Below are 27,284 nucleotides of genomic sequence, written 5' to 3' on the forward strand. Positions count from 1 at the left end.
TTAAACATTTTATGCTGGAGAATGGATCATAGCCAAAATATAATTTTGCATTTGTTAATATTTTAAGCTGCTTAAGATGATGGCTTGCCTTTGAAAGGCAATTCCATGAAGCACGTTGGGATTTTTTTTAGTCTTTATTAGAAGAAAGATGGATTATGAGATGTAGCTTTCTGAGTTTAATAGCTTCTTTTGTTTACAATAGAGGACAGGGTGTCATGTTTTGGAGCAAAGCGCTGTTTTCTTTTCGATTCCATCTGTCTTCCAAATCCTGCCAAAACGTTTATTTTTATGGACTACAAATTTTAATTTTATTTTTATTATTGCAATATGCATTTTTTTATTTTTAAAGACTTAGTCCATGTGTGTATGTAGGGAGTAAAGAACGGTTATAAAGCCGTGCTGGACATCTGTTTTTTGTCACAACATGCAACAGTGTTTTTTATATTACAGTATGCGACCATTTGAGTGCCAGCACAGAACTAGTGCATGTTACTGGACTGTGGCAATAGGCATTATGGAGTTACACTTGAAATTTCTGCAGGAGGTCACACCATGATCTCGCCCACCTCTGCCTAACTTTATACATCACATTTGTAGTTTACTCTCTTGCCCATTTTCTTTTGTTTCCCTGCCTCCACCCCATCTTTGCCTTTGCAGCAGTTTCCCATCTTATCCCTCATAAAATGTGTCAGACAGTCTTGTCCTAATTGATAGTCTTGTCTTCACTTAGCCAGGCATGTTTTATTTTATTATAAAGCAAGTTAATTAACCCCTACTCTGTTAATTACTGTCTTGCGTTACTACCAAAGCAAGAAATACAATGGAAAAACAGTGAGATGTACCTCACTTACTAGTACTGAGACTTAATTGGGTGACTCTGATGTTGAGCACATCTGCTTGGTTTAAGGAATGTTTCCGATAAATTCAAATTTTCAGATTGCAACTCAGTCTACAGTATTTCCACTGAACCATATGTATCCACAACAATTACCTTCCTATCTTCATACTGTAAGTGGGAGTTGAGTACTGGGAAAGATGTTGTACATATGCAGTACATATTTTCAGAAAGAAATTTCTGAAAGTAATCAGTTAAAATGATCTAAAGCTTCAGTCTTGGATTCAGATTAACGGGACACACCATGTACAGTATCTATTGTTTTTCATGCAAACTTTCCATAAGCTCTCAGCACTTGGGGACATGCAAGATCCTCCAAAAGTACTGTGACCACAAACTCAAAACTATTATTATTGCTTCGCATTCAAGCAATTTACTGTAATTGTGTCCTAAAAGCAGTTTGTGTCCTAGGAAACTCCAACTGGAGTTTAGTATCAGTTATTCTGTTTTTCTTTTTTACTGTAATCAAGTGAAAATATGTTTTACTTTGATCATGATAAATCAAAAGTGTCTGAATCGATATAAAAGATCAGTCTATTCTTATTTTTTGACTCTGAGGTTGTTACACAGTTTAGAAATAATGCTCCTCTTGTTAATTAAAGAGAAGACCAATTGGCCAGTGTATTTGAAAAAGATAAACTGTGTTTATTTCCTGTTTCCTTTGGTATGAAACCTATATTCTCCACCCTTCTATAACAAAATATGTCCAAGCCATGTCAGGCTATAATAAGAACTTTGAAACGAAATAGAAAAAAACTCAAGTATAGACTGAAATTAAACAAAATAAGACCATTACTGAAAATGAAAAAAATGTATACATTATTTTCCTGTCTCCTGACATTTTGTGTGGCATTTGATGCACCTCTTCTAAAAAACACTGTATAACAGTATGTGCAGTATAACAAATTTTATATATTTTGTGTAGCAAGTGCACTGGCATTTGGCATCAAGGTGGCAAATCCTGTCTTATGGGATTGTGTCTCATTTCTCCCATAGCTCTTTGGGAAGCATAGATCCATTCTCTGGTCTCTGAGCCCTAGATGCCACAGGTCACTCCAGCTCATCCCACAAAAGACCATTGGGGGTCAAGTGTGGTGAATAATAGGTCCATATCATAACTGTCACATTCCTATCTTGACAGCAAAATGATGTTTCACGAGCAGAATGAGAATGTGCCTTGTCTTGCTGGAATATTGTCACATCTGAATGAGTTTACAGGAAGGGCAGAAATCAGGGTCCAAGACCCTTGCCAGTTTATCACCATGCAGTGAGTTTGCCATTAACCACTACAATTGGAGTTCTGTAGTGACAACACTTTCCCCACTGATTGGTGCATTGCGCACAACATTTAGCGTATCATTCTGCATGTCATTACTATACCAGGGTAGTCTACACAAAACCTTGATTTTTACCTCATGAGCACTCAGCTGCACTTTTGGTGAGTACACCTGAGGTTACTTAATCCACCCTGCAATATATCAATAGCATGAAGGTTTTCTTCTCCTGATACAGGGGTAAATTGGATTTTCTCTGTTTTCCTTTTCTTGCTTTTCACCAAGGTTAACATTCAACAGGTCAAATGACCTCATCACCTCTGTCCAATCAACTTTCTCACTAATGAGGAGATTTAATACTTCAGACACGATTGCTTAATCAAAATAATGGCAGAAACATTTAATCAATACCCAAATTCTGTTCTTTTCATAAAAACATTATTCAAACCAGATTGTGTATACTTACCTTAGAAAAAAAACACTTTTTCTTTTTCTAAAAAAATATGCAGAAAAGTAATGAGATCTTTTTCTGTCTTCAGCATATATACTATTTGGTTTACAAATGTGTTTAATGCAATTTTATACTTGATGATAAATATAAATTTTGCTAATGCCTGTATCTCTCTGTTTATAGAATTTTGTTTCCCATGACCAGTAGCTCCTGGTAAAAATCATTATTTAATATTTAGAGGGTTTTTTTTTCCCTCTCCTCTGCCAAAACCGTGTTCTCCTCAGCCTCTGTGAGGGCTCCACTTGGTTGTTCCTTCAGCAGTACTGTGAACAAGGTCAACACTGAGAGCTCTAAATATCCAGAAAGAAAACAAACACTTTTCCCCTAGAGATTCTGTAGCTGAAATAATGTTACCGTTCATAAATACAGAAGCATATTAACTCTTTCACTCTGTTAGGAACAAAAACTGAAGAAGCTTGCAATTACTGAAGTGTTGGGGTTTTTTTCCTATGTGTCTTAGTGTGCAGTGTGACACGTCCTTTTTTAATTTCAAATGTGTATCACATTTACATACTGTACAGAAACCTTTAAAAGGTTACCCTGTTTTTGTTAATTTGATAAGCAATCTGCTGTTAATAGTTCCATAAAATGTTTATGTTCTCAGGGATTTGAGGACTGAAGTTTTAATTTTAAACAAAATACTGCATTTTTAATTGATCTATGTATTAACTATTATATTTTTGACAGGAGTGTCAAAAAATATAAGATTCAGAGCAATATTTTTTTTAAGTGGATTTTAAATTCAAGCAAGCATGTAAGTAAAGGTTCGTATGGGGTAAACGGACAGCCATGTTACTGAAATGCAGGAAGCTACACCTGAAAGGGGTCTTTGAAGTCCTTATTAAGACAATGTTGGGAAGCAATAAAAATGCATAAGAAATCCTTGAGTGTACAGCAAAATATACAAATTTTATAGGGAAGTTATGCCCAAGCTTTATGATACAATAGTAATATTCATGTGTAATCATTTTGAATACTACTGTATGTTCACTTTGTGATCCCCAAACCACAAAAAAATAGGTATAATGAGTTTAAAGAAGAACAGCAAGATAAAGCACATGAAAGTATCTTCATTTTAGAACAAAGGTGGTTGAGAGATACTTTGAATTGATAGAAGTACTTGTCTAAGGGGTACAGATAAGGTTAATCCTGGAAACTGTTTCAAATTTAGCAATGAAACTTGGACAGTGTCACTGTTGGAAACTAAAAGGGAATCTACAGTAGGAGAAAGATCAGGAAATGCTTCTATGCACAAAGAGATATTGTTAACTGGAACTTTCTTCCCAGAGAGGTGGCTGAAGTCCAAATTTGAGGTACTGTACCTTCAACTAATGACTTGAGGCTAAATTTAAGATTCACTTACTGTAGCTACTAAAACACCAGATGACAAAGTTAAGCTAAATGGCCTCTGTTCATTTGAAAGCTATGTGTTTTTTGTCTTAATTGTGGAGATCAAAGCCATAAAGTAGAAAAATAATTGGTAAGACCAAATCTGGGGGTAAAAAATAAAAAATAGTTCAGAATTCTGAATTGAAGGAAAATACTGTTAGTACACTTTTCATTATTGGATTATCTATATATGGCATTTTTATCTCACTCAACCCTATAATAAAGTTACATATCAAGGCTTCTTTCAATGTTGCTTTTTTTCTTCACTAGTGTGTCACAGTGTAGAAATGAGAATCGCATTTGCTCCCCCTTTATTTTTCTTGACTTACGTTTGAACAATTATTCTGCTTGACAAGACAAGGGTGGTTCTGTCGGCAAACTAATTTCCTTGCACCCCTTGTGTGGCTCAGATGTTTACACAAATCTTGCAGTTTGCTTCATATAAGAACACTATAGCATCTAGAACTGCGCCTTAGTGACAAGCAAATTGTTTTGTGCTGAAAAAGATAGATAAGACATCAGGTATAGATTTAATAGGTTCCTTGTTTTTGAAGATGGAGGCACAGTGGTTATACAGTATACAGTATGATGTCTGGATGAAATCCGTATGTTCTCCACATGTTCATGTGGGTTTCCTCAGCTCCTGCTCTGATTTCTTCCCACAACCCAAAGTCATACTGGCATGCTAAGTGGCTTCTGGGAAAACTGGCTTTGACATGAGTCTGTGCCCTCCAATGGATTGGAGTCCCTTCCAGGGTGTATCCTGCCTTGCACCTGTTTCTTGCCAGGATTGATTCCTGCTCCCCTGCAGCCCTGAATTGGACGAAGCAATTAGAAAATGGATGGATGGGTTATTCTTGAAGAGATCAAATTTATGTTCTAGATATAACTATTAGTAGAAAGGCAAATCTAGGCTGAGACCTAAGCAGTTACTCTCATACTGAGGAAAGATGAGTGGAGGTTTTTGTCTCTCCCATTAGGAAGAGGTGCTCTGAGTACATTTTCCACTTCACTCTGTTATGAGAAGATTGCTCGTGTAGCCACAGTTCCTTAATGGTTTTCTCAGCATGGTTTTCATATTAATCACACAGCATGCCAGTGTTCCTTTCTCAAAAACAGCATCTTAATTCTCTGAGACATGGATTTTTTTTTTGCAAAGGTTCAGCTTATAAATATATTGGTATATAACCAAGGTTACAACTTCACCTATAACTAATAGCCACAGCTATGCATGCAGCAGAATTTTCCATGTAAATGGCTTGGCATGGTCAGGAGATAACAGACTTTTAAAACAATAATGCTGTTACATTACTATTTCTACTATTACTATTAGTAATAATGTTCTAAACCTAGTTTAATTGTTTCATGTACTAAATATGAAACCTTTTATTGGAAAAGAAAAGCTTTTTCTTGCTTATACTGTATTATAGCACCTAACTAATGTGTTTCTTTTTATAGCCCTTACAGAAAAAGCAGTATTTATCCACTACAGCAACAATAAATGATTAAAATTCTATAAGACAATTGTAGAAAACTTTCAATGTTAGTATACTTGAAGTATGCAAAATTGGTGACTCACTAGTACAGTACTGTCAGGGGATCATACTCAGCTGCACACTAGATTAATTCCCATAGTAACAAACCTCAGAACTGTGGATCATCTGATCCTCAGGTTTAGTTCAGTAGAGGATTAGTTCAGACCTCACATTATGCATTCAGACACTTTCTATAACCTTAGATTTCAGAAGAATTATGTGATTTAGCATAGAATTAGCAAAAACAGTAAACATAAAGTAAAAAAAAGAAAATATATATCTAAACAGTTACTGAAAAAATCAAAGGGTTTAGGCAAAAAAGGAAAAAGCAGAAAAATGTTGACGTCAGTAAGATTGACGTCAGCACAAAACAAGATAAAACTGGCATTGGTTCATGTTCAGGTTTGTTCACATACACATTCACCTTGAAAAGAAAAAAAAACATTTGCCCTGTTCTTTTCTATGCAAATTGATGAGAAAATCTCTGCAAAGCAAATGAACCTCACTTCCTTCTGAACCAATATAAACAGAAAGCTCTTTGCCCAAATGGAGGATGTTAAGCATCACAGGATACAGCAGAAAAGAGTGGCCTGGCCTATATCAGTGATGTTCTTGCTTCTGCAAGTATGTGTCTGTTTTGGGCTTTTGCTTGACTATAAACTGGGTAAAAACACAGCACTGTTCCTGTCCCTAGAATGGAAAGGGTCAGAAACCAAAGAAAATGAGTAAGGACGTTACACAAGGAAGAAACAAAGGGGAAATAAAAAGGACCAGGTAATTAAGTGCTGATACTTTAATGTTAGGGCTGTTGCAAACAACATATAGTGCCTTGCAAAACTATTACCTTTCCTTTTTTTTGCCTTAAGCTTGCATTCATGATACTTTGATGTAACAATTAATATTTTTATATACTGAACCTATTTCACACAAAGCAAAAAAAAAAACACGATAAAACGTGAATGGCTAATTAATACTCATATGTATTTTAAACTTGATTAGGTAGTGAATTTAAAGCAAAGACTCAACCAAGACGACTAAGGAGCTTTCAAGGAAAGTCAGGGATAAACTCACTGTGAAAAGCACAGATTAGCAAAAAGGTATAAAAATATCAAACCCCATGGATCTCAAAGGAGGGATACCACTTGACAACTTTGAAAGAGTTGCACATGTCAATAGCTGAGATTGGAGAAAATGTGCATCAGTAAGCAATATCTTTGTCATTCCACAAAGCAAACCTGTAAGGTAGAGTGGCAAATCCATCAGAAATCCTACATGTAGTTTGTAACAAAGCTTCTAAATGACACTTCAAACATGTGACGGAAGGTTTTGCGGTCAGATGAGATCAAATTGGAATTTTTGGCGCAATTGCAAAATGTTACATCTGGCTCAAATCCAGCATCGCGTCAACACCATCCCTTCAGTCAAGCATGGTGGTGGCAGCATCATTCTGTGGGAATGCTTCTCTTCAGCAGGGACTGGTTTGTTATTATTGAAGGAAACATGGATGGAGCAAAGTATTAGCTATTCTTAGAGGAATACCTGTTTTTGTCTGCTTAAGATATAAAACTGAAAATTCACTATGATATAAGATAAGATTTTATTGTCCCCTGAGGGAATTTTTTTATGGACTCACAGCACTCCTGTACATTTAAATAGAATGCGAACAAAATAAAAGAAGAAAAGAAAAAACATTGCACATTATTCTATTCACTAATTATTCTATTCACAATTCTAGAATTACAATTCTATTCTAATTATTCTATTCACATCACACTATTCTATATAAAGCACATTGCCAAGGATACACTGGAGTGGCCTAAAAATGAGAAAGTGAATGTCCTTGAGTGAATTGGTCAAGGTCCTGACTTTAATCCTATTGCAGATCTCTGGAAAGTATTGGAAATTGTTATCCATAAGCGACCTCCAACTTTAGAGAGGTTGAGCAAATCTGCCATGAAGAATGGGCAAAAAATGCATAATGCCAGTGTGAAAAGTTGATACTTTCCCAAAAAGACTTGTGGTTCTGTTTGCTGTCATTGTTTCCACAAAACCATGAGTTCACTGGTCTGAATACTTATTCTCACACAAAGTGGGATAAACATATAGGAATGTCAGCAGCAAAAACAGAAATGTTAGACATAATGACTATGTAGCCAGTTTGTCTTTTCAAACAATCAAGACGGAGTGTGGTGAACAAAGGTTAGAGAGAAACATTAGGGAACTATCATTATATGGTTTGCTTTTAAGTCTATTTGAAACTGTACAGGTCAGGTAGTAATCACAAGTTTTCAATTACCAGAAAGCAGACTTTGAAGGATTGAGACATAGTTTAAGAGTAGAATGGGACAAAATAAATATAGAATCAATTAAGAAAAGATGTCAACAGTTTAAACAGATCCACTTCTCTTTCAACTCAAACATCCCTTCAATTGTGGTTGCTTTTCCATTGCTCCTAAGTCCTTCAGACTCTTTCAGGTACTTCTGAACCAGGGGAAGAAATGGGACAGGAATCCAAGGTTTTCCATGTCCTCACCATTTCAAATGGATCACAAGAGCAAATCAAATAGAAAACTCTATTATTCAGGACAATAAAACATCAAATCTGCAAACGCAATTCGATATGTAAATTGAGCCATCAGACTATTTTGGGATATGATATCTTCTGGGTTAATGGAGTTATGCACAGACTGTAATTATTTAACAGATCTGAAATTTCAATTTGAGTTTGGGAAAAGTTCCTTGAATATAAAAGAAAACGAGAGTGGTTTTGTAGTCTGGTGAATCACTAACAAGATTTATGGCTTGCTGGGTTAGGCTCCAGTGTCTGCTGTGACCCTGTACTGGATAAAGCCACTTAGAAAATGGATGGACAGATGGATGGAATTATACTCCAATGTAAACCCAACAGTGATTAAATGCAGCGTTGAAATAACCCTGTGCTGAAGCTATGGACCTACTCACATGAAAAAATGTAGGTCTAGGAAAGTCAACTAACACCAAATGGCTTCACGTTTTATTTTATGGTCTATTATCTATTAGTCAATAGTAGATGTTACTCAAACGGTTATACTTAACAGGTGTTGGAAGAAAACAAATCCCGTTTTATGTTCCACAGTGAAGGTGAATCTGTATCATTACTGTTTAGGCTGCTGATGGGGATGTCATGATCTGGGGTATGTTCTGCTGTTATAGGGGTATGATCTCCTGATCATTATGAATGCAAAAGCTAAAGCTGTGCCGCACTTCACCATCTTCACTGACCATGTGCAAATGTTCCCTGTCCACTAACATGGTAATGACTTAAAAACAACACCTTTCTGCCCAGAGCCACAGATATGAAAGAGAAGTTTATACAGTAGATGATTAAAATGGACCAGGAACACTTACCCTGGTGGCCACAGTCCCTGGATTCTAATCTAAGATCATTTTGGATATTCTGAAGCATAACAACAGTGAAGTTTTCATGCAGATTCATTAATATGGGCCAAAGTCTGCTGAATCTTCATGGACATCTCTGAAGATCTAATGCAAGTTTTACCTAACAATATGCAGCTGCAATTGCCATTCAAAGGATATTTTTAATTGTTTGGTAGGGAAGCATAAATAAATATTTGTAACTAAGCACTTGCTGAGAAAGTCACCAGCTCCCCCACAACTCTGTATTGCATGAAGTGGTTAGAAAATGGATGGATGGATATTCTACCAACCGCCATTCTAAACATATAGAACTAGTGAAAGTTTTTTTTATCTTAGAAAGGGCATTTCTTAGGATTACAGTGTCAGTGTGAGTAGGAACTAGTTCCAACCTTTTCAAAATACTAGGAACAGATGGTTCTACTATGGTTCAAATCACTGTGATACAGTTAATCCTTTCTTTCCTAGATCTATATCTCTCTATCTCTAAACCTCTCTATCCATGGGACATAGATAAAAAAGGGTTTGTTTCATTTTTGAAATAGTTGTAACTTGATAGTCAAACAATGGAATTGAAACAAATGTACTTATCGTAAGACAGAACGTTCTCTGTAATGTGCATAATCATTCACTTAAAACAATCTAAACAGTCAAACTACATCTTATGCCCCTGCACAGCAAAGCTTGTATTGTTTCCCTTGTTGCTTGGCAATGCAAATGAGTATTTTCCAACAGACACATCTGTAATAAAAGTAACAGGAAGGGTAAATATTATTTATAATGAATTGATTCCTGACAAAGTTTTTAACCTCAAATACACAGTGTGTGCAATAGATTGATGGTACAGTATCTGGGATGACTACAGAGTTCTTACAGGGAATTCCCATTTAACTTACAAACTGTCAAGCAGGTTTCTCTTCATCACGATTGATTTTAATGTTCCATAAAGTTTTATAAGCTAAGCATTTCAGAGTCTTCTAGTCTCATTTATTCTGTAAATGTTCCTATAAGTTTCCTCTAATTCACAACTGCTCCCTTTTGAGAAAAAAAATGTGCCGGGCAGAATAGGATCTATTGTTGTTACAAAACATTTTCTTGGCATCCGTAATTATTTTTCCCTTTCATTCGGTCAAGATCAATGCATAGTGAGGGCTACAAACCCCACACTAGCCCTCATGAAGAAGACAAGACCCACATTTTCCATCATGTCTTCATCTGTAACAGTTTAATGGATGATTCCTTCTCAACAAAGAGGCCCATGGCCTGAGCATATGCACATTGTACATGAGGAAACAGAGTTTCTGCTGGAGGTTGTAAGAGGGCTGCATCACTACACATTGTGAAGTTATTTACTTTTTTCTGCCCAATAACAGGCTGTGGTTTCTTCTTGTCTGGTTAATAACACAGACCACAGAATAATAACAACACAGTAGGTGCCTGAGGATACAATCTATATAGGACATACAGTACAGTGCTCTCCAAAAATGACTGGGACAACAAATTCAGCATTATTCACTTGGAGTAACTGACTCAAAGGAATATTTGGGAAATACTGAGATTTATGCTCTGAAATTTACTTGAAGTGAATATGTCCCCATATTTACAATCACTTGGAATCACTGGGTAGAACATCCATCCACCGATTTTCTAACCTGTTCTTCCAATTCAGGATTGGCAGAGCCGGAGACTATCTTGGGAAGCAACAGGTGCAAGGTAGGGTACACTCTGGGATGGGATACCACTCCATCACAGGGCAGACAGACATGCACACAATCACACCAGGACTAATTTTTCCAGAAGTCACTTACTGTAACCTACCATTATGTCTTTGGACTTGGGGAGGAAACCGGAGCACCTAGAGGAAACCCACACAAACATGGGGAGAGGATGCATAGAGTCTGGAATCGAACCCAAGCTAACGACTGCACCACCATACAGTACCTCCCTGGGTAAAACATATCATGTACTTTTGTTATATTATAATCAAATCTATGTATGGTTATCACAAGAAGTAAAATGTATATTATATTGTACTGATCCATAAAATGAATTTTGTGATTGCAAATTCACATTGGTTGACAGTTAAGCAATGAAAATTTAGTTTTGTAGTTTGAGTGCTTTTGGGGGGCACTGCACACTGCACTACGTGGACGTGCTTCAACTGGCTCAGCAACATGGGAAAAACTTCAGCTAGGTGGTCTAACCTCTGGATAAATTATCTTTCAGTCAGTCAACTTAGAGAAATACGACACAGTTTACATCTTGGCGATCTCGTGTCTCACTTGTCATCTTTCTCTTTTGTATTTTCAAAAAAATGTAAAACAATTGTAATTGTGTCACAGTTAATTGAGAATCATGAATGAGCCCCAAAAAAGAAAAAAAAAACAACACTACTAACAGCAGTGTAGAGACTGAGTGAGGTAATGTATTCTGGCAAAGACTTTTTGTTTCAAAAGCTTTTCATAAGTCACATTACACATTGCCAGTGGCAGGTCTATTGTTAAAAGTCATCAGATAACTAGCTGAATGTTTTTTTTTTATTTCAGAAGAAAATGGCGAGCTGCCATACAGAAGGCAACTAACAATAGCAAATTCCCATTAAATTTGTGAAAGTTCCTTCCTAAAGCAAACATTGCCAGAAATAGTCATCTTGGCCCAGTTTTGCAGTTTGCAACAGGGAGCAATAATGTCTAGTTTACTAACAACAATTATTTAATAGAATCCAAGCTTTGATCAGTGGAGATATCGGCTACAGCATTCATTAAGCAATGTTGCAAGGATTCCCTGAAGAACCAAAAATCAACAACAGAAATGGTATGATGCAATAATTTTAAACCAGCTACAGTATAATGCACTTTCTCATACTGGACTGAGGTTCATTGATTAAGCACCAGCTAATGTTCAGAAACACAGGACTTCAAGGAGCAACAATTGTTTGGATTTATTTGACCATTTAGACTTGCATAACTTGATCAACTCTCAAGTCCAATTTAGTTAAAACATTATCAACACATGTGTTGACCTTATAATCATAAATTCTATTTAATCAATCAACAGTTAAAAACTCACCAGTTCGTTAAGAAGCAGCTACTGTCATTCATGAGCATTTCCTCTACAAATATAAATATTTATGTAATACCTAAGATGTTAGGTATTACATTAAATGTTATACCTTTAATTAAATGTTAACAGGCTTTGTACTAAAATATAATGAAAAAAGCAGACATTTGTAATCTGATGAATTTGCGATTTAAAATAATTTGTAAAAACTCACTTTACCTACAATGTCTGTCATTCAGATACAGGGGAGCTAGTATGTTTCCAGTTTATTAGAATTAATATGAACAAATCCAAAAGTGGCCAAACCTGTACAAGAATTAAGGAATGTGAGCATGCATGCATTGTTACCAGGGAAGTGACACCCATGTCAGTTTATTGTAATTTGTCATGTCCATGTATTTTTTTACAAAAGGTTTTTCAATGCCACACATAAGCGTGCATTGTATGTCCCGGAAGGAAACCCTAATATTATTGTTTTAACATTCCTCTTAATATAAGATACTAAGGTGTTTGCTATGTTCAAAAAAGAGTGACACAAATGGAATGACAAATGATAAAGTATTGAAGCCTTGCAATATTTTTATTGGAGACAAAACTCAGTGCAATGTTTCAATGTCTCTCAGAATTTCTCAGTGCAATTTTACTGCTCCTGTATTAAAAAAAAGATTCCAATATAATATTTAATAATATATGTGACAGAAAACAAGACATACTAGTAGTGTTTTGACCATTTAAAAATATAACACAAAGAATGTTTCAACAGTTCGCCCAAGTCTTCCAGTGTAAATGTGGTATTTTTCACAATAAACGGTAGGGGGCACTCAGAACCTTAAACTGTGATATTCAATTGTGCTCGTCTCGTGTTTACACAAAACTCCACTTTTAAAACAAACTCGTGATCCAATTTTTTTCGGTGTGTGTGGGGGAGACTTCTTCTAGCCCATTTGAAGGAAGTTGCAGTAACATTTATTATTATTAGTATAATCATCATGAAAAGGGAATAAAAAATGTTTGACTTAAAGAGAAACTGATTGTTCTAACACGTTTCCCTAAAAAGTTATTTCTGTTATGACATCGTTCAGCTAAACCAATGTGTCTCCTTAAGATGGATTTTTAAGGAAATCCTGTTGTGGATAGAGATTGATAGATCCCAACGCACAAGTACGTACAGTAGGTTTTCTTTAAATCTGCAAGTCCAGTAATTGTGAGAAATGTTTAATTGTGAGTTATAATAATAATTTCACCATTTCTTATTACTCTTACGTTTACAATATATTTAAATATGGGATTTATTTTTTTCAGAAAAGATAACATAACGGACACCCATTACTCCTTTTCATCATCATCAGAAATGCATTCCGCATCTAAATTTCCTAGAAGCCTACTGTACACGTGTCTATTTAAACATTGTATAGCAATCTAATAATATTTTACAACACGTTATAACATTAGTTAATGTTATTTGTTAAATATTTATTTTAGGCTTTTTTTTTACGCTGTCAGTGTTCCATAGGACAGCGCATTTTCACGATCAGTGTTACTCGATAAACTACAGGCAGCATTGCACACGTGTCCAGCCACAAATACATTCAATGAATTATTTTATCGTCTATCATTTATGAAAGGCTTTTGATTGTTGTTTTTTTTTATTTTTCCCTCTCTGATCTCTTAAACACCTGAAATAACCGAAGCTTGCTTGCCTGCTGCGTTTCTTTTTTTTCGACATCCTTTTCCCTAGATTGTTTTGTCTGCTTGATCGAAGGCATTTGACACATCGCATTTCTATATTTAACCCGGAAAAGTGTCACTTGAATGCACTGTGATTATAAGAGGCAACCCGGGTCATAGAACCTTCCGGATACGAATTAACCCTAATGAAGGCAATAAAGGGAAGAGATAACATAGGGACAATTGTTAAAGCCTTAAATGTGAATCTTACCAGAATTAGTATGAAATTAATTTGCTAAAATGCTGATGTTTTCAAGGCTAGTAATGTTATAGAAAAACGTCAAATGCCAAGACAGTGTTATTTAATTGTTAGTTTTTTTTTTTCATATGAAACACTGTTAAAATGCAAACTTTTCTTTTCTGAGGCCAACAGAATGATACTATTTAATACCTAAAACATAAGCTCTGATTAAAAGGTCTGTCATTTTTCCCTCTTAATAAGGCCTGGTAATAAAGACAGTGAACTTGAATAAAAACGCAACATTCGGAGAAACACTCACAAGGGAAGCTTGATTTTATTTGGACGATAATAATGTAATTATATTATAACTGAGATCAAAGCAGAAAAGACACTAGTATGTGATCATTTACTCATGTATATAAAACTAATATCCCGTTACCATTAATTTATTTGAATGATGCTTTTATTCAAAGGATACCCATCTGGGATGTACAGTACCCACACAGCATTTCAGTACAGTTACAGTTCAGTTACAGTACGAGGCCAAAACTCCTGACTCGCCCCTGTAGAAAGTTAATATTGACAACAGCGGTGCATACGTGCTGTTTGTTTTTTCTTAATGGATAACTCTATAGTGCTCATTTTAATATGTCAGCACCGTGCATGTGCGGTATTTTCGTAAATGGATTATTATTATTATTATTATTATTATTATTATTATTATTATTATTATTATTAATGATGTCTATAGGCTGCGAAACTTCCCTTATTTCTAGTTCTATGTGTTTGGAGGCTATTTTCTTAACAAAGCTTAATGACTGAATAATCCGTTCCTATTTCATTGTCTTAATTTGTTTTTCATTTGGTGTTTGAAACTGAAGTATGAGGGGAAAGTTCCCCCTCTGCTGTTATTTATGTTTTCATTTCTAGAAGGGAATTGGTTTCCTCAGATTTATTTTTGCAGATTTTTCTGTGCATAGGACGGATTTGCGTCACAATGCAACTTGCAGGTCGAGATAAAGTTGCACAAATATTGAAAAGGGAAGTCCTAACACTCATTATAAAGTTTTTTTCTCCGGAAGAAATAAGGATTTCTGCTGTATCCTAAAATACTAAAACATATTCTATTTTTGGACAAATCTAGCAGGCATATCCGCTCATTTAGTTTGAGTCTGAGCCCATCAAAAACAGGATGACTTGAACTTAATAGAAACTTTGGTTTCCTGCACTCAATGGGTCAACAAGAAGTGCATCATGCTGCTTGAAAGATTATACTGAAATGCCGATGCAACTCCTTTATTAGCCTGGCTTAATGAAAGAAAAAAATCGAAAATGCTTTTCAGAAAGCTTTAACAACATACACGATACGTCATTGTCTAACTTACTATGTATCATTGTATTGTGTTTTTAAGGAAATTGCCATTGTAGCTTAAATGGGAGGTATAATATTGCTGTTATTCATAATAATGACAATATCAACATTGTCGTCTCAATTTATTTCTCAAAAAACATATTTAGACAACCTTTTTTTACCCAATTCTGTTTTTTTTTATTTAAAGTTGTTGGACTTTGCTTCATAAAAAAAAAATTACGTTTGCAGATTAAAAATATTGACCTTGCAAAGTTCGTGGTACTTTTTTCTTTTTGTAGTGTGCGTTGATCCGCGAATTTTTCACCGTTTAAAATGTTATCTACTGTGAAAATGTAAAGAGCGCTTTCAATTTGATTACCCTCCTTTTGTTATTGATTAATCCCCTTTTTATAAAAAAGTATCTATCGAAATATGTTTTTACAAAATAGTAATGCGAAATATGCAACCTTTGTCACTACATCACATTTTCATCTGTTTACAATAATAAAATGAGTGCATTGGTAGATTTTATTTCTAATATTTCCATATGACACATTGTATCATTGTAGATGTTGGGTTAGCAGGATACACTGGTATAATAATACTCTATGTGTTAGTAATATGAATGAAATAAATAAAAACGCCAAACCTCTATAAATGGATATAGTAAATGCAGTTTAACCGATGTTTTTCAGCGTTCCAGATTTGATAAAAAAAAGAAACAAAATGTTTCAAGCCAGTACACTCAGACTTCAGTTTATTGTTGTATCACTGAACTGCCATTTTGTTTATTTAATCTTTTGAGAAGATTTTGCAAAAAGCTGCTTGGGGTCATCGACTCTTAGATCATTGTAAACACTTGTTCACGGCATGTACCTTAGCACCTTGTGGGCGTGACGTGCTGCTCAAACCCAATTTCTATTGGCTTGGGGATTGGCCAATCAGAGTCACATTCATATCGTCTATTAGGAACTACTTGGACTAGCTTCCAAAGTTTCTGAGTTGTGAGAGGGTTCCCTGTCCCTTTAAGAAAGAAAACAGCCATTTTCAGCAGTCTTTTACATGTGTTATTAAACCTAGTCTCTTACTTTTCCTAGAATTGAGACTAAAACGGACAATAGAATGTATACTACAGGACTAAACCCGTTTTATCCATCTAATTTCAGTCTGTGGTCGGCTTATTGCTCCAGTGGCTTTCCCTTGGATTCTGTGAAGAAACCTTCATTTTGCATCGCTGATATATTACATGTTGGAGACGGAGAAAACATACCTGGATCTTCCGCGATTGTGGCTCATTTAGGACCTCATTCTCATGTCCATTCTTCAGGATCCCCGTTGCGCCCGTCTCCTTTAGCCCCAGAGTCGTCTGTTTTTAGTCCCAGAGTGAGTCCAGCCTCCTCTTTTCACCGACATCATGGAATACACGGAGCCTCTCATGGTTCGAGGCTGCAGCTGAACTGTTCTCCCCAGCAGGCTCCTGCCCCCGCAAGCAAAGATCTCAAGTTTGGGATAGACCGTATTTTGTCGACAGAATTTGATCCCAAAGCAAAGGAATGCACGACTTTGAGAGGTAATGACATCTGATTTCTGTTATTTTTACAGATAACCTAATACGTTCACAGTCTGCATTCACAGATCAAGAAGTATAGTATATCATGTTAGGTGTCAAGAGAGTTATCCGCCGTGTTTCATTTTCGTAGACCCTTAAATAGATCTTCAAACGTACATCAGACGGGGCTTTGTTTATAGTCTTCTAATGAGGTGAGATGATCCTATTTAAATTGCTCTTAAGGAAGTTATCGAATGCAGTTATATGTTTCTATACATTCATAAATCATTTTATGAGGGATTGTTGTAGCTTACTCGTTTAACTATTGACCTAAACAATCAGCAATTATTCCGCCGTCTTTAATTAAATATCCTTATATTTACATGGAATTACAGTATTACAGTATCCGATTTGAATGCAGGGAATCGGTAAATAATTTCATAATTTTTCTTCAAACTCAGTTTTCGTTATCGTAATTTCTCATTTGCTATATTTTAATTCTTTGTCGCAGATCTAACATCCATCATTAGCTCCAATCGTCAGTCGGGTCTCCACGTCTCCTTGCCTTCAGCAAACCACTACTTCGCGTCTCTAGAACCGGGGATAAGTGACCCTACGTCCATCATGAGCTCAGTTGGCTGCGGATCCCGGCAATCAGTTCAGCATCAGTTTCAAGACACCTTTCCAGGTAGAGTAGTGCTGTCATACTACAGGAAAGTTACAGGGACTTTATTTTATATTCGCCATTGTTATTATTATACAAATTCTAATTTTAAAATGTCAAATATTTCGTTATAACCTCTTTCGAGCACTTCGGTGTAGAAATATCATACGTGAACGAAGAAAATGTATTATTTTATATAATCCATGCGTATTTTGTTTTGTGCTGTCTTGACAGATCTTCGTGTTTTATCATTTTCATTAACAGGTCCATATGCGGTTCTTACGAAAGACACAATGCCGCAGACCTACAAAAGAAAACGCTCCTGGTCAAGAGCTGTATTTTCCAACCTTCAGAGGAAAGGACTAGAAAAAAGATTCGAAATCCAAAAGTATGTCACCAAACCAGACAGAAAACAACTGGCAGCCATGCTGGGCCTAACAGATGCTCAGGTAAGTTTAATCAGAGTTACCGCTGTATGAGTTTTGAAAGCATATAAATCTTATCGGAGACTCTGGGGGATCTAATTGCCTGCTTGTTCCCAGAAGACTTTCTTACACTTTACAAAAACAAATGTGGCAGGAAACTTTCAAGAAACGTTTTATGCGTCATTAATAAACCGAAGAGCAACTATGACACACCAGTAACTATTATCAGCAGGTGTTCCGCGGGCTATTAGACGTTGTTTTGTTTGAGACCAATCTTTCTTCTGTATTTATTAAATTAAAATTTTAGCGAGCAATTGTGGGGCGTTAAAACTCTTCTTTCAGCAAACCAACATATGAGAAACCGGCAGGCAATATAAGAATATTAGATTCCTTCGGAGATTTCCGTTTCACAACTGCTTTAAAAAACAGACTACAATCATTTGACAAAGTATCATGCTCACATTGTTTCAGTTATTAGACAATCATATATTAGTAAAATCTGTAAACAAATCGCACTGGTAGTTAAGAACTGAGTTAATTTGCATTTAAAAGAAAAACTACTGTGTCTGCTCATAAAATGAAACAGTTATCAAGATGATTACACCTAATAATTTAAACAAAAAGAAAATATGAGAGAACATCTGGCTTATAAAATTGCGAAATCAAGAACGGTGAGGAAGTGAAAGTCTTTTATAACGAATAATTGCATACATATCTACAGTGATTCATTATTCTTAGAACTGCTATTTCAGTTTTATGGTTAGTTAAGCAATACTTGGTTTTTCTGGTCAGAGTATCGAAAACAAAACTCCAATACTAGCAACAAACCGTTTGACCGAAAAAGAAAAGGGTACGTTTTTACTACTGTGTTAAAACAACATTCATGCGTTCTCTTATAATTGCCTTAAAAAGGTTTGGATCTGTTAGACTGTTATTGTTGTTTTTGTTATTGTTGTTGATGATGAAGATGATAATGCTAATAATAATTGATGCATGTGTGGCTGTGGAATTATTGAAACGTATTACTGAGAACTAACAAAATAGTTTTGACACTTATTGATTAGCTCATTGAAGGAGAAACGTAGATCTTAAATCATTCCTTAGCATCTAGCACTGTACACGATTAACAAGAACATCATTTGGATGCAAATGCTTATGTCAACGAACCAATAAATTTCACAGGTTTCATTTTTTTCACCCCCGCAGGTTAAAGTCTGGTTTCAAAACAGAAGAATGAAATGGAGACACTCGAAAGAAGCCCAAGCGCAGAAAGACAAGGAGAAGGAGCAGCCCGATAAGTCACCGGCTTCCGTCGCACAAGACGCAGAGCAGAAGCAGAACGAGTCCGAATGCGAGAGCGGAGGAAGTGACTCCGAGTTCGAGGACGGTCAGGATAAGAGTGACAATGACATTACAGAGCACAATAAAACAAGAGTTATCAACCCTGGCGCTGTCTCTTTACATACTGAAGAGGCATCCTCAAGCAAAGCAATCACAGAAACGACTGCGTTACTCTCATCGCAAATACTGTTGTAAAAAGCACATTTTTAAAGACACCCTATAATATAACACAAATTAATATAATTACATTAACTTCTAGAGTTAAGTGCAGAAAGAAAAAAAGACTCGTCATTTTGACTAATATGCAACAGGAATGAAGAACCCACCCCTTTAGATTTTTCCTTTAAACCACCAGCAATTAGAATTTGTGGCATGTTTTACATTTAAACAATTTTACTGACATTCTGAGCCCTAAGTTTCTGCCACTTCTGTGAAAGGTATGTCTTCAAGGCAGGTGATGTTGCAAAAAAAATGTGAAAATTTGTTAACATATGTTGGAAAATCTTCAAACGTTTTCTTTGAATCTGGGATTGTACTATAATTTGTTAATATTTCCTTGCACTGAGAATATTGTAAATAAAAGGTTTCTTATTGTTTTCAGATGTTGTATTGACATCCCTTATAGAAATGTAAATTAATTATGTGTGAATTATAACTGTTTTACCAAAAAAGATGGCGTGCGCTTATGAGTACAGTAAGAGAAAACAAGCTCACCATCATTATAAAACTCCTCAACATCCTTTCTTCCACAATAACTGATACTATTGATACTGGTGCGGCTGCCACTGAATTATTATTATACTGTATGTAGTAATAGTGGTGATAGGGGAGGAGTATACAGGTAGATCTTAGGAACTTTGAAGCCTTTGTATAAAGCTTTGATAAGAAATAATAAGATTAAGCGGCAAATAATCAGAATATCAGAATACTAACCACTGGACACTTTTCAACCTGTGGATGTCCTGCGTATTGTCATTCGGGAAGGCGGGGAAAATTTTGACTTAAGACATCGTTTTATTTCGTTTGCTTTTTTTAACAACTAAATATCGGATCCTGGAATACGAATATTTGTGTCTCCGCTAAATTGCGTAAATGGTCGTGAAGCTAAAAGAGATACAAATATGCCCCAGCTAACCATCAATCTGTCCTCTCTTTAACTGGTAACAACGTTATGTTCCACTGTTAGTTTTTTTTTCAGTAATTGTTCAATCAAAGGGATAATCGTACCTTAGGGCCGCACAGTATAGACTAGATTAGTAGGTGACAATTTTCTCTAGGGTCTTAATATCTGATGGGTTTAAGTACGCAGTTCACTTTGGAATGTAGAGCGTATTTCGCAACAAATGTTTTTTTTTAGTAATTCACACCTTAAATATCATTATAAATAGCACATCGTTAAATACGCTTTCTAATATAACACGAGTAAATTTAACTACTTATATTGGCATAGTTCTGTGTCAATTTACACACTTTTTAAAAGATAGATCATCCAAAAATGCACACGTAATGCATGAATTAAAAACAAACATTCGAACACAATTGGTGAGCGAAACAGGCCAATGTGAGCAATGTTATATTTTTACTGTTCGTACAGTGTTTTATGAAAATTCAAAGGGGGTGGGGAACTGTGTCGTGCAAAGATTTAGCTTTGTATAGTTTGCCTGTAGATTAAGAAGTCTGGTTCACACATACTGTAACCTACTGCTAATCAAAGCTGGTATTTTAATTGGCCGGAATGCTTTTCGAGCTACAAATTGTGCATGAAACTCAAAATGCACTAATATATTGATTTAAAACCTGTCACTATTCTTCCATGATCTTTTCAAGTAGTCTTGAAGACCTAAGAACTGCCTATTTAAAAACACAATGTAGTATTTTAGCTTTTGGAAGTAAAAAAAAAGGGTAGACAAAATATTTCAAACCAAGATTTCTTACATGGATATCATGGTGTCCAAAATTTCAAAACGAGATAAATGTAATCACAATAATATTATGAATAATGCTAATAAAAAATCAATATATATGTATTCAATGATGTATATTCAGTAAATCAATGGAAATTTCTTAACGGACACCATCATAATGACGACGTAAGTTTCGGCCGTCTCTAACCAGAAACATGATTATAATTTTTAAAACAAAAATCAATAGAAAATATTTCTGGAAGGTTGGCTTTTTTTCAGTATACAAGTGCTGTGCGTATTAATATTTTCTGAAAGCATAAATCTAAAAATTTACTTGGTGTGTGGTTTGGGAGTGAAGAACTGGTGTCTAATCCAATTAAAATCCGATAGCAGTTAACTGGTTTCGTCAATTGATCAATAGTCGAAGTCTGGCATTTCTCCAACTGATAAGAAGCCCAAACACTTGTTATCTAAATACCATTGCCTATAATTATGTCTGGGGGATACCCAAGAGATTTCCTTGACATTAAGTGCTGTTTTGTATATCATGCAAGCCCTCCAACGCCCACGTGCATTGAGGATATACAGGTGTAACGTCAATTACGCTATTGATAATGTCAATATTTATTGAACTGAAGGATAAAATGTACTTCAAACTTACAGTATTTTAAAAACACGTGTTTGAGGGCTTAAGTAGGGGTGCATTTCAATATCTTTCGGGACTGTGCCTTTTAAGTTGAAGTATCTCCATTTTTATATTTCTTTGCTAGTATGGCATGATAATTATCTGAATTACATACAGAACAGTTTATGGTTCTCTTCTACGCACTATATTTTAAAAAGTGTGTAAATAAAGTGTACAATGTATTAGTATATTTATAGTAAATGTCTTTAAGAAACGCAACAAATGTGTACCGGAACAATTTGTTGTTGTTTTTTAATGCCTCTAATTAAACTTACTGCGTGTGCTATTATTAATTGTATTATAATATACAGTACATACACGATGCATTGCAACGTTATTATTGTAAACTGTGACCTGCATCACTGTATGGCCAATTCCATAATACTGTCTGTAGATAACAGTTATAATCAATCACCAATTTTCATATTGAAGTTGAATTGACAATGAGACTTTATCACACGTTTTAATGAGAAAGCAACAAACTTTAAATATTTGGGAATGGCTGCGCTTCTAATCATTGCAGTTGTTTTGCTGTTCTCCAAGTGTCCACGAAGTTTAGCCAAACCTCCTGTCCCTAAAGAAGTCCATTAGTTACTAACCTTTGTATGTTCTGTGAGGTCCAAATAAAAGAACGAGCTTGCAGAAGTGCAAATGATTTGAACCACCTGGTTTGTAGAAGAAAAGTCAAGCGACATCATTAGGGGGCTTAGCCTTAACTAATTGGTGTCAAAGAGTATGAGCTAAATTGAGGTCTTAGGACACTGAGGATTTTGTAGCGATAGACGAAGGTATTTTTTGTTTTCAAAATGTGTGCATTGCTTTATCAGTGAGTTATTTCCCCGAAGCAAAGCCGAAGAGACTTCTGAACTTTCTGAAGCAGCTAGAATTTAAAAGTGTTGTCCAGTGTAGACTCATAAGTTAATAAACGAAAGTAGAAAAAGAAAAACTGAACACATTCGGTTTTACTGCGGTGGGATCCGTGATGAATTCTCGCTTGCTCGCATATGTGTACAGGACGATGTATTTATTCGCAATCATGTACTGTGATGAGTTACAGTACATACAGTAAGACACGTTGATCATAGCTGTTATTTACAACTCTTACTTGATTACCTATCTCAAACTAAAAGATACTTAAGTCATATATTTGTAAAACGTTGGAATTGTCTCTTTTTTGGTAATGTGTGGTAAACTGAAGGAAAGTGCTCGATTAGTTTTCTTGTGCCTTTTCTCCTCTTACGTTCGTTATTTACATCGCACGCTCAGTCATGTTTTCCTGTATTTGTTGGACATCGGATTGCCTCTCATTGAATTTTGATGAGCCGTTTTGTAGCCTACTCCACCGAAATTCCCAAATTAAATTCCAGAAACAAATGTTTGGAACTTTTAAACTTCAAAAAGACTTTGGAGACGTTATTACAACGTCTGTTCTACATGCACTCCACTTCCACTGACACGCGCGCGCAAATGCTATATACAGAAACAAAAAAATAATAAATTTGCAAACATCTTTATTGTTAGGATGTAAGGATACACAATGGGGTAAGGGCGACGTCACATACCGATCAGAAGTATTTCATATCAATAAAACTACATTAAAAAATACATTTTATACGGGTATAAATTATTTTAAACCTTAAACATTCATAATAAGAATATATTTGTTTAAAGTACACAAATATTCGTAGTAGGAATAATTATACATCCTTAGTATTTCACTCGCGTTATAATTCAGTGAGAATAATTTCCAATGCATATTGTGCTACATTCTTGAACTGGAAATAGCGCTTCATTAAAAAAAAAGTAGTTTGCAAAGGCGATGCGTCTGCGTATAGTTAGTGCTGATGATTTTTAAAAGCACGCGATGATCTAAGCGTAATACTAATATTATGCATCATTTAGACAGGATAACGATGCCACCTTGTCAGGTCTTGCTACTTTACATAACCCATTTGTTGAATATCGAAGTCATAAGGAGTTGATAAATGACAACTTGGACATCTCTTGGCTCCCCAGACCCTTTCATAAGCATTCTAATGTAATCTCTTTTAGCCTTTTCTCTAAAGAATGTTAGCAGTTTGAAATCGTACGTCTTAAAGCAAGCAGAGTGCAGGGCTGAGAAATTTATAGTCTGTGTATATTTTCTGGCTCCAGATATCAGCAACGTAATGGATGAGTATATTTTATGAATCCAGACTCAGATGTAGGAATCAGAAGTCACTCCATTTATGGAACACTAATGCCTCTCCCTTAATCCACTGGACAGGCAATAAAATTTGGTACTAAATGTGCTGTTTTGATAACGAGGACCTTTAATTGATTACAGAAATGCCACAAACTAAATAAACTTTTCTTGTTGATAATCCCCGTTAACACTCTGCTTCATACCTTTACTCGCCCAAGACAGTCTATTTATACAGCAGGCGTGTGTAAAGGAAACAAAACCCTCAAATTATTTACTCGGTTGCTTTGCTCCATAAAGTCGTACAACAATAAAAAAGGTTTACAACGTTTAGACATTTTTTGCTCGTGTATGCTGCGTTTAAGAGGCAACTATAAATAATTTAATTTCCACATTTCCCCCTATTTTAGAATTTATTCCATCTATTCATTTTCTAAACGCTTTTTTCAGTACAAGATCGCGGGGGAGCCGGAGTCTAACCCGGCAATCGTTCATTTATAATATTTTCCTGAATTAATTGCAGAATTATTATTAAAGGAGTAGTAGTACAGTAGGAGAATTTAAAGCCTAGATTTCAAGAACGTTGTACGCGCGTTCCTGAAAGATTTGTAAAAACATGAAAGCAGCAACACTTTTGCTTGCACAGGATACCGGAATATGTATTAGCCTTCTGCACGTTAAGTAATGAAGGTATCTGATAGCTTAATCGTAATTATTTTGCAGCCGGTATATGTAATTGACTTTTAAGCATGAGTTTTAAGCATGAATAAGAAAATTATTTTAGTTATGAATTAAAGTTGATATTCCTTTTTATTTCAGTTAGACGGAAAATGATTTTACATATGAAGTTTTCATAATTAATACGAAGACTACCAATTAAGAAAACGACACAATAGCGCTCATTGATTTGTTAATGTCAAAACATCTTGCGGCTGTTAAACTTTGTTAAACTTTGTTTTCCCTTCTTACAACTGACTGTAAAATCAATCAGTGTCTGTGAGATGCATCATATTTTACAGGTTACCTATAAAACTGTAAGGTCCACTAATGGTTCTCTCCTTTAAGGAATGAGTTATAAAGATCCTCTCTGCTCCTATTACACTGGGGGTAGGGGGAGGGTTAATTCCAATGTGATATCTGTTATTAAGGATTTTCTTTTTAGGGATTAAATATAATAACTTCTTGTATTTTACACACACAATTTAAAACAATTTCGAACATTACAAGTTTTTACCTCCCCCCCCAAAAAAAAAAAAAACGTTGGAAGGGGCTAAAAAATCTGTAATAATTACCTATTGTTTAACAATTTTTTAACACAGACATAAACAAAATATTTTGTGTTGTGAATTTTAACTCAAAACATTTTTTCCAACCTAGTTTATGCACTAATGGCCACCAGTGCATTTTTAAACTTTAAGATGTCATAATTATAAATATCCTGTTCATAATCTGTTTTAGTGTGATCCAAAGGTTGTGTATTCGTATAGACGTACATATTTTTCTTTTCGTTTTTCTGTATGTTTAACCCATTCTGCTTTCACTGGAAAAGCTTCGAAAATTAACCAAAGTGACCGAATTTATTTCCAATTGATCCCAATTTGTAATTATAATTGCTTACACTTACTGTACTGTATATAGCGCTATTCTGGACACTTCACTCAAAGCGCTTTACAGGTAATGGGGACTCCCCTCCACCACCACAAATGCGCAGCATCCACCTAATTGCTGTTGATACTGTACAGTATGTCTGCTATTTTTGTCACTCCCCTACACTGCCTTACACGAAGCACATGATCATGTTTTTACGAGGTTAGTCAGGGAAATACAACACCCAGATAATATTTTCTTAATACACACGTTAAACCTTGCTACTTGTTTATTTCAAAGCTTGTATTGTGCCGTCCCCATTTTATTACAAATTTGAATATATCAGTGTCACCATTCGTGCACGAATAGTTTAAACACCGAAATAATTTCAATGTTTACCATAAACATTATGACATTGTGATAAAAGCTGTCTGTCTTAACTTTCGGGACACCTGTAGAACAAGACGAACCCATTTTAAGCGCAGTGTCTCTTGTCTCAGAGAGGAATATTTCGTGTGGCTGCGTTAGATGCAGAGAACAAAACATAAGCGATAAATACCTGTACAATATCAGTATAATCAATAAATAATAAAGCCATTAAAGTAGTTTTCTTAAAAAAAAAACATTTATTTTATAGTGGCTTCTCCAAAGACCACCAGGCATTTGCTCAACTCTCCCGAAGTCTGCTGTTTTTTTTCTTATCCGGAAAGAGGGACAACCTCACGAGATGTATGATTTTCCGAGTGAGCTCACATCTTGAATTTCACTTTATATTTTTTCTCCTTAACCTGCTGATTTACTTTTTAAGTTATAAAAGCAAATCCGAAGACGAAGTATATTTGAGTTTGAGTGCATTATTTTTTGTGTCAAATCTTTGACAGTGGAATTCCTCTTTCTACGAGAATCAGATTATTGGAGTTAAAGATCTGATATTTTAATTTTATTTTTATTTGACTGGAGTGGACACTTAATTGAGCATAGTCCCCGAGGACATGTAAGCATATAGTCCTTTCCAAGCCATTTATAGGAGATCGGGAACAACTATAACATTTCTTTTCAACAATTTCCTACGTTGTGCAAAAGATATTTGAGCAAGGACTGCGATATTTTGACAAAAAACAACTTCCATCTGTCGTATACTAATCCCGCTGTTTTAGAAGCCGATACTACTGGGATAAGAGAGGCACAAATGCAAGGTGTGAGACATTACATCTGACCCCATGACCAGGGTCAGTTTTAAATTACAATGTTTCAGATGTAATATTCTGTTAAAATAAGTGGGCAATGAATGTTAGAAATTCTTAAATCTCTGTGCATATGCATTAAAATAAATTATCTTCAAATAAAACAAAACCGACTCATAATAAATAAACCTTTTTTAAATATACAGTATTATACAACTTCCAGCAAACATTAAAATAATAATATAATTTGTGTGTACCTCAAGAAGTAAATTACACTGATTAAAAAGGAAACCTTTAACATAGACAAGGATAAATTACTTTATTATACTGCATGTTGTATTACAGTACATTTCATGTAAACCAGATACAGTTTCAAATGATTTTATTATTTATTATCCTTAAAAAGACTCTATAATGTACTTATT

The 27,284-nt window shown here is 35.2% G+C and overlaps 1 protein-coding gene across 2 annotated transcripts; it reads left to right on the plus strand.

The window, feature by feature from the left end:
* The first annotated feature begins 16,317 nt into the window (after positions 1-16,317).
* Positions 16,318-19,917, plus strand: hlx1 (H2.0-like homeo box 1 (Drosophila)). 2 transcript variants are annotated; one of them, XM_088625508.1, is made up of 4 exons: positions 16,319-16,908; positions 17,399-17,575; positions 17,816-18,000; positions 19,183-19,917. In XM_088625508.1, the coding sequence occupies exons 1-4, from the start codon at positions 16,461-16,463 to the stop codon at positions 19,510-19,512; spliced, it is 1,140 nt and encodes a 379-aa protein (XP_088481634.1). In that variant the 5' UTR covers positions 16,319-16,460; the 3' UTR covers positions 19,513-19,917. The 2 variants fall into 2 exon arrangements, with proteins under 2 accessions (XP_088481635.1, XP_088481634.1); XM_088625509.1 differs by lacking the exon at positions 17,399-17,575 and having other exon boundaries at positions 16,318-16,908.
* The last annotated feature ends 7,367 nt before the right edge of the window (positions 19,918-27,284 follow it).

This window comes from Lepisosteus platostomus, chromosome 3 (genome assembly GCF_059453375.1).
Source record: "Lepisosteus platostomus isolate fLepPlt1 chromosome 3, fLepPlt1.hap1, whole genome shotgun sequence".
Classification (NCBI taxonomy): domain Eukaryota; kingdom Metazoa; phylum Chordata; class Actinopteri; order Semionotiformes; family Lepisosteidae; genus Lepisosteus; species Lepisosteus platostomus.